Source organism: Bidens hawaiensis, unplaced genomic scaffold (genome assembly GCF_021521415.1).
Source record: "Bidens hawaiensis isolate Kalapana, Puna unplaced genomic scaffold, B.hawaiensis_p1.1 tig00005680_1, whole genome shotgun sequence".
Lineage (NCBI taxonomy): Eukaryota > Viridiplantae > Streptophyta > Magnoliopsida > Asterales > Asteraceae > Bidens > Bidens hawaiensis.
In genome coordinates, this window is record NW_027491370.1 from 247,998 (window position 1) to 257,200 (window position 9,203).

General features: G+C 33.1%; 1 protein-coding gene across 1 annotated transcript; it reads right to left on the bottom strand.

The window, feature by feature from the left end:
* Positions 1 to 6,012: 6,012 nt before the first annotated feature.
* Positions 6,013 to 7,498, bottom strand: LOC143630480 (uncharacterized). Its single transcript, XM_077099477.1, has 4 exons — positions 7,422 to 7,498; positions 7,194 to 7,332; positions 6,919 to 7,117; positions 6,013 to 6,446 (listed from the first exon to the last, which is right to left on the bottom strand). The coding sequence occupies exons 1-3, from the start codon at positions 7,496 to 7,498 to the stop codon at positions 6,959 to 6,961; spliced, it is 375 nt and encodes a 124-aa protein (XP_076955592.1). The 3' UTR covers positions 6,013 to 6,446; positions 6,919 to 6,958.
* Between the last annotated feature and the right edge of the window lie 1,705 nt (positions 7,499 to 9,203).

Consider the following 9,203-nt stretch of genomic DNA (forward strand, 5'->3'; position numbering starts at 1 on the left):
AGACTTGTTGAACATATTTTGTTTTCGATGGTGTTATTAGACGTATTTATTTAGTTTGTATTTGGTTGGTGTTGATCTTAACGTCATACTATTTAGTTTAGTTTGATGGTTGCATATAATTTTTATTATTACATGTAAATTCGAGCCAAATCGAGCCGAACCGAGCCGACTCGATTTAAAACCGAGCCGAGCTTGAGCTCAAATTTTTAGCTCGATTAAGAGCTCGGGCTCGACTCGATTAAAACCGAGCCGAGCTTGAGCTCAAATTTTTAGCTCGATTAAGAGCTCGAGCTTGAGCCGAGCCAGCTCAATTGATTATCGAGCCGAGCTTGAGCTTGCCTTGGCTCGGGCTCGTGAACAGGCCTATTGTACACCATATGGTTAACTATTTAGACATTGCAATCCCAGAAAATTTATACCCGTTTAAATGTCATTTTTAAATAATTTAATTTCGTTATTTAAGGATAAGTCAAAATGTGTCGTTTTTAAAAGCTATGAATTTGGTGGTGATTTCTTGTGGCATTGTTGTCTCTGTTGAAAAAATATATCGCACAACCACCACCATTCATTCAATAAATCAATAATGGTTTTCACATTTAAAATCTACGCTTGATCATATGTTGGGTTGTTAACAAATTAGTCTTTCATCAAACGTCTGCTGTCAAGATGCCTTCTTCTCGCTCCAGGAGGATTATCTCCTATGAATATGATCATACCTATAGATATTTCAATAATTAGGTGACCAAGATGATTTTGCTCAGCAACCCTACCTTTCCATTGATCAAATCATAAGCCGATGATGAGTTTTTGTTCTGAGATAAATTTTTCAAAGAGTTTAGAAATGAAAAGTTAGCGTTTGATAAGATATGTCAATGTTAAGCTCTTATTTATACAAGAAAATCAATGATTGGGTTGAACGAGTCATGAGTTGAGTCATGAGTTGGCAAATGGGTTGGGTTGAACGAGTCATGAGTTGAAATGAGTCATGGGTCAAAACGAGTATGAGTTTGGGTCAAAACAGGTCAATTAAAAAAAGGTTGTTTTGGTTTGCGTCGAAATAGGTTAGGGTCAAACCGGGATTTTTTTTTGAACGAGAATAACGGTGGAAACATTTTAGTTTTTTTAGATTTTTCGTTTTTTATTTATATTTTAAGTTATGATTTTTTTATTATTTTTTTGAATTTTTTTGAGAGGTTTTCTATTAAGTTCAAAAACCCTCAAAAAAATATTCAAAAATATTATAACTCAAAATATAAATCATAAACAAAAAAAAGTAAAACCACTAAAATGTTTCCTACGCTGTCCTCGTTCCATAAAAAAAACTACTTAGAATCGATTGAAACCGAAAGAATCAACGAAAACAAAACAAAGAAACAAAAAGCCAAAACCAGACCACATCAATCGAAATCGAAAAAATCAATCAAAACGAAACTAAAAGAATTCAAACCGAACAAAAACAAAATTGAAAAAACGAACAAAAATGAGTCCGGAATCGACCAGAAAGAACCAAAAGAAACCAAAACCCAACACGTCACAGGTGAAAACTCGTGTTGGCTTGAAACCTGAATCGAACCCGTTCCGATCTGAAACCCGTTTCGTGCCGAAACCTATCTTGTACGAAAATCCGTTCCGATCCGAAACCTGTTACATTTCCTTAGGACACTAACCCACATCGACCCAATTCTTTGAACTTGGCGACCCATTTTGACCCGAAAATAAAAGGATGGAATTTTAAATGACTCGTTCTGACCCATTTAGTTAAAACCTTTTACCCAAACCAACTCATTTAACTTTTAAAACAACTCAAATTGACTCATTTGAAAGGGTTTGGGTCAAGATTGCCACCCCTATGTTAAACCATTTTATCTAAATAAAATCCAAGCATCCAGTAAAAGGTTGATACATGGAATGGAAGATAATGTTAGATTTCTAGTCGATTATGTTTAATCGTTTTATCAAAAAATAAAAAATCAAACATCCAGTAAAAGGTTGACACGTGTAAATGAAGATAATGTTGAAAACAATAATAGCCGATGATGTTAAATTGTTTTATTTAAATAAAATCCAAGCATCCAGTAAAAGATTGACATATAGAAATGTAGATAAAGTTGAATTCTAGCTGATAAAGTTAAATTGTTATCTGTGTCGCCACACGGCCCAGCGTTAGATACATAGTTAGTGTTGCTTGAGCAAATATGATAACAAAGTAGACAACATACTATGGCCATGACGACAAAATGTCATTCATCATAATAGATTAACTTTTTTTATACAATTTGGCTTATCTAATTTTTAGTCTATCATAGCACGCTCTATAGTCTATACCTAGGCTATTTTTGACATATATACAATGACGAGTGATTGGCAGCATGTACATAACAATGTGAGTTCAATAGAGCATTTGTGGGCAACCAATGACCAATTACTTTCTCTCTTGTTTTATAGAATTAGTACACAAATCGTTGCGCCTCACGTGAGCACCTAGGCGGGGGCTTTTTGCGCTTTTGGCAAGTATGATAACAACCCTACCATTACTTCAAGGTCCATCCCTTGATTTCACGCAAGGTTACAAGCAAAAAAAAAAAAGTTCTATCGATCCCATCAAACCCAGAACTTTAAGTGTAAAACATTAACACGTAGTTTTGTTTTTCCACGGTTCAAAAGATCGAAGACAGGAGCAACACATCATGAACACAATATAAGGTTGTGCAACCTTTAGACAAGAAACAAGATAGATTTGTGTTAACTTTTAGACAAGACACAACAAACAGATTTGAGGCATCTACAATGATTACTTGACAACAAAAGCTTTAAATGTCGGTTAACTAAATCAAATGATACTTAACACGCAATCTATTTGATATACAACTCTTAAAAAGAGTATTTCTAGCAGCGATGTTGCACAATAGATTCATCTTATTATCAAAGGAATGCTTCCATCTTCACTTACGCGTGCCTGGAGACAAAGCTCAATTAGTCCATGCAATTAGTTTTTTATTAATTTGGGGAAGGCAATAGATTTAACAACCCGAACGAATACGGGATCAGGTAAAACTAAAGCAAGCATGGATCTTCAAGATGAAGTGGAAATATGCACAAAAGGAAAAAACAAATATCCCAAAGACCAAGAGACTAATTTTGTTATACTTTGCAACATACTCCTTACTTATGAAGAGTGTGGGATTCTGATACGTGCCCAACTATTAATGAGAATTAGTAGGAGAACATGTAGTGGGAAGTTAAGCGAGTAACCGTCACTAAAAGTGGTATTAGTAGATTGTTTGTTGTTTATTCAGATGTCGAATGTTTATTTATCAAAATTAGGGTTTGTTACCTTTGTTTGGAGATCAAGCCTATCTCGAATGTGGCTAATCATCTTAATTTAAGTAATTTAATTTTCTGGTTTCTATCAGATTCTGTTTTAATAATCTAAGTATACAATTAGGGAATGCAATACGGGTGTAAATGGGTTGAGCCACTCATGAGATATTTGAGAGCAGCTCGTTAAAACTCGAATCGGATAAGTCTCGAGTTCATTATTAATATAAGTATAATAATATGTATCTAATACAAGCTACATGATAAATACTATCATATATATAAATATGATAAAAAGTAACATTACGGTATGAATATATAAAAGTTATAATCGTACATGCATGCATGTGTGTGGGTGTGTGTATAAACCAATAATTAAATACTTATAAATAATAAATCAGCCATGGTCGAGCTTGAAAAATTACTCAAGCGATCGAGCTTCAGATGAGTCTTACGCATTAAATAACTAGCAGTAAACCCGCGCGATGCTGCGTCGATGATAATATATTTAAACGATTTTTAGTAGTTACAAGACATGTAATGATCTGATCATAAATATAGCAAATAACAAACCAATATTAACAAATGATTAAAAAAACATGTTCTTTTTGGAACATATAATCAAATGTACCTTTTTTTATACCAATTGGTTAAGGCTTTAGTCAATGTGTTGAAGAACAAGTTGAACTCTCAAAAACCTTTAAAATGAGATAGCATATAGTACAATAATACTATGTGGGTACCTCTTTTAAGAACATAGTAGACAATAAAACTCGGGAAAATGGTTTTATAACCTTCATTGTGTGTGTAAATGAAACATCAACCGGTGACGGATCAATAATTTTTCTTCCGTAGGATTCATTGTTCGCGCGCGACCTCACTACTTACACCGTAGATCTAGATCAGCCTTTGAAATCAACTTTCCCAAGACTTGTGTTTGCAATCGTCGTAAACGACCAAAGATTAATGTCCACCCGAGCCAAAAGTGATATGTTTTTAAATGACTTAATTCATTTTGCATATAACTGTTTTGACGCGAACCAAAAACAAACATTTATTACAGATGACTTGAACTCGATATGCTCATAACATGGTTTAACCATGTGTTAGTTTTTTTAAATGGCCCGAACTCATTTTACTTAGCACCCTTTTTGACATGAACAAAGTTTTAAACTTTTTTTATAATAACCTAAACCCATTTGGCTTACAACTCGTGATTGTAAGGTTGAAATTTGTTAAAATTTATATATTCAAATATACAAAAGAAAAACAAAGAAAAAAGAAAATATAGATTAATATACGTGTAACTTAATGTCCACCCAGAGCCAAAATTGATAATTTTTTTAAGTGACCCAAATTCATTTTGCATATAACTATTTTGACGTAAACCAAAACCAATTTTTTTTTTAAAAAAAATGACTTGAATTCGACATGCTCATAACATGGTTTAACTATAACCAAAATTTTTAGTTATTTTAAATGGACCGGACTCATTTTACTTAGCACCCGTTTTGACCTGAACAAAGTTTTAAACTTTTTTCTTTATAATAATCTAAACCCACTTGGCTTACAGCTCGTGATTGTAAGGTTGAAATTAATTTAAATTTATATATTCAAACATATAAAAGAAAAACAAAGAAAAAAAATATAGATGAATATACGGGTAAACTTAATTTCCACCCAGAGCCAAAATTGATATTTGTTAAATGTCCCAAATTCATTTTGCATATAACTATTTTGACGCAAACCAAAACCAATTTCTTTTTAAAAATGACTTGAATTCAATAGGCTCATAACATGGTTTAACCATAACCAAAATTGTTAGTTTTTTTAATGGCCGAACTCATTTTACTCAGCACCTGTTTTACCTGAACAAAATGTTAAACTTTTTTTTTATAATGACCTAAACCCATTTGGCTTACAACTCGTGATAACTCGAACGCGTTTTGACCTATCAAAGTCCTTGATCGTGGACCCAAAACAACAAAAAATATTTTAAAAAAAATAATCAATACTCACAAAAAATTATACTTCTTTTAAAGTGACACGAAATGCACGTTTATATTTAGTAAATCTTACATCGGAACGTTCACAAAAATAAACATGTCGTGATTGTAATGTTGAAATTTATTAAAATTTATATATTCTAATATATAAGAGAAAAACAAAGAAAAAAGAAAATATAGATGAATATATAGGTAAACTTAAGGGAGTGGAACGGAAATTATAAATTAAACTTGCAAAAGTTGAATATAATTGAAAGGTTAAATTTGTAATTATATTTTAGGTTTATAAGTGCATATATGAGTTGTACTCTTATGCTTAATTGACTTGTACATTATCATAAACATCTCAAAATAAAATAAAATTTACATTGAAACGTCGACAAAATTAAGCACGTTGCAATGGTAAAGTCGGGTGTTTTTAAGACATAATATATTAAAAGTTATAGAAGAAATAAAAATTTTAAATGAATATGTCAAATAAATGGGTTAAGTTAAGGGGTTTATTTGTAACTATTTCATAAATTAACAAAGTTTTGTTGAAGTTAAAGGATCATAATTGTAATTATATTCTAAATTAAATATTCTTAACCGTTCAAGATGTCTAAAATACTATAGTACCCCTACATTTTCAAATTTGTATGCATTAAGGATAGTAATTTATGCAATGGTGTTTGTAATATAGATAATCTAATCTTTTAAACAAAACAGATTTGGAGGTTTATCCATTTGGACATCTTTCCACACATTTGTCACTTCTTTTTAAGTCCTTTTTTCTCTTAATTTCTTCGTATTAGAACCATTAGAGATGTAGATAACCCAGGTTGGCCCATTAATAAGTGAGTGAATGGACTGAAATTGCCAACTCCAACACGCTTTTATAACCCTGGGATGAGAATCACGTTCTCAAAGCTAGGATAAGCCCGCTTACATGATATTTCATTTATTTATATTTAATTAAAAAGGGTAAAAACAGATCAGAATGCTGTACCTGTGCATAGAGAGTATTGGCCAATATCAGTATATTACGATTAGTGACACTGTAAACTGTTGTCAATAGTATTAGTAACAACAGAAGGTGCTTCACGATGTGGCGTTAGGAAGAGAAGCTAATAGACTCCAAACCTGCAACCTGCATGGTCAAAATGAAGAACAGTTTACAGTGTTATTCTATGGACTATATTCATTTGGATGTAGGCGTGTTTATAAACCGTTAAAACTGAATCAAATCGGGCAGTCCGGCCGGTTTGGTGGTTCAGTTCAATCGTACAATCCCAACTTCGGTTTTGGAAATTTGGAATTGGCCATTTAACCTTTATTATTTTATTTTTGGAATATGCAAATGTATTATATTAATGAACCTCTTTATCATTTTTAGAAACTTGCATACTAAAAAATAAAAGAAAGAATCTTTAACAGGTCCAAACTGCCAAAACAGAACCATTTTGGCCGGTCCAACCTAGGGTTTTGACCGATCTATGGAACCAAGATTCAAGTGGACCTTATAAGTAGTGGAGCCTATTGGGGTAAATTAGTCAATTAGGTCCCTGATCAATAATAAAGGAGAGCATCCATAAAACTATAAAGATGAACTTACGACTCAAGGAAAGACACACGACTCATGTCCAAGAGAACATTTAAGCTCCAACTTGAACCTCAGCCTCACGTATATTTGTATTGGCCTCTAACCCTGGGAACTGCCCAATATCATGACCCTGCAAAGGATGGAACTCCTCATGTAACCCAACCGCAAACTCATCCGGTCGTGACCCGCCACTTTTTAGAAAATCCGCAATCTGTATAAGAATACCTCCATTTAACTCCTTATTATATTGGTTAATAACACAAGACTTAAAAATGGGTTGAAATTACATGATTTCCTAGGGATAATCCACTTAGGGCTGCAGCCTCTAAACTGGAACCAAGTAGCCAATCGCCACAAATACCCGTTCTTCCAAGAGGATCAAATATGCATGGAATACCAGGAGTATTTGTAGGAAGAGCTGCACCCCTGCATAATAATATATATTATTCACACTTAACTTATGTAATGCCATCATAATTATAAGTTTATAACACCGTAGTTGCTGAAGTTTATACCACAACTGTACACGTGTATACTTTGGTGTCTTAAGTGAGCCGGTTTCTAACCCTAGGGCATGAATTCCCTGAATCATGAATAATAATAATAATAATTTGTAGGTTACAATTGGTATGCATACCAAGTGTTTGATAAAATGGGGTTCACTTACGGTATCGAACACGGTGGAGCGTACCCCTATCTTCTCCAGCTGGAGAGCACAGAGGAGATTCCGCCGCCGATGATGGCGACAAGGGGGTCATCGGAGAGTGGTGACCGCTTGAAAGTTTTCCTCAGGACTGACTTCCTGGTAGTTGTGGTGAGGAAAATGAAAGTGGAATGAGGTTTTAAGAATAATAATTTGGTTGTTTTTCCAAACGACGACGAGGATAATAATAAGGAAAGGAGATTATTTTCAGACGGTGGTTTGCTATTACAATGTTTCGCCAGGTTTAGGTGGTTTTTTTTTCTTAATACTGATTTTAAACCCAAGAACTTTTTTTATGTTTTCTTGTAGCTCATCTTTTTTAAAATGTCATTTAACATGCCAGATATAATTCAAATAGTAAAAGCAGTAAATGACGATTCGTTAATCAACCGAATTTGTATTTTGCAAATTCAAAGTTGCTTTCTTTCTTAATGGTCTTCATCCTCCATTCAGCGATTTACATGTTTAGAAGTTAACATATAACTAATAAATTCCAGGCTAGATAACTTTTTATAATTAAAATTCTCATTTATATATTTACTTTATACTTTTTAAAAAGTAATTGAAAAGGTTATTGTAAAGTTTCTTAACTTTTATAATAAAGTGCCGGTGATGCAAAGACAGCGGCTTAGTTCGATTACGATGGTGACGGTGAAGACGTATACGTTAGGGGTGTCACAACCACATTCTCGTCAGCTGTTATGGTAATTTATATCAATTAGGTTAAACATACATGGTTTATACCAGCATCTTTTTAAGTCTTCGTCGCGAAGCACCGGTTGTATTACTAGTATTAAATAAATGGCAATTGTTAATAATTTTTTTTTAAGGAAATAATGTTTTAATTTTAGTTTCTTACACAACGACACAATAGCCTATGTGAATTGACCATAATCGTATTTTTGGAGTCCAGTAGATAAGGAGAAATGGAAAAGGACTTTTGTATTCCCAAACACTATTTTAACACAAACATAACTTATTCTATCAATAAATTATAAGGAGAAGAAAATAAGAAATTCCAAACACACCCTAAGTTTAAAGGTTGCCAACATGGTTTTGTTATGTAGCAACTTTTGAAGGTAACACTCACTACCACTGTAATTTATGTTAAGCTAGGTTTAATAATTTAGTTGTGCGACAACAGAAAATTTGGACATCTCAATTCCTTCCAACTACTAAATTTGGACAAATAGTTCTGGGAGAACATCGTCTCTCCAAATCCACTCGCCAAGCAATCGAGATGCAAGATCAGCTTTTGTTTCGTTATCTTGGCTTCAATGACGACACATGCAAACTTTGACATTTGATAATGAAACTCGAAAAAGAATTAACCGTTGCTATTAGTTGTGTGAAAGACTTAAAAATGTAGATCTCAACCCACGGTTCCTTAATTAGTTGAGTTCACTTGGTTTACTGCTACTTAATCGTTTTCAAAAGAGAACGACCAAATAACTGAGAACTACACCTTGGCCATCATGACAGATTGATAAAACAAAACGAGGTGATATTTTTGTAATTAACATAAAAACACATCTTTAGTCAGTGAATAGATTATTAAAAACAATGTTGCAATTATCGTTAATACGCTATAGGT

Coding starts and splice junctions, on each gene's coding strand:
- LOC143630480 (XM_077099477.1), bottom strand. CDS start 7,498: ATGATTCAGGGAATTCATGCCCTAGGGTTAGAAACCGGCTCACTTAAG. Junction 7,333..7,421: donor TATACACGTGTACAGTTGTG/GTATAAACTTCA, acceptor ATTATTATGCAG/GGGTGCAGCTCTTCCTACAA. Junction 7,118..7,193: donor GATTATCCCTAGGAAATCAT/GTAATTTCAACC, acceptor ATTCTTATACAG/ATTGCGGATTTTCTAAAAAG.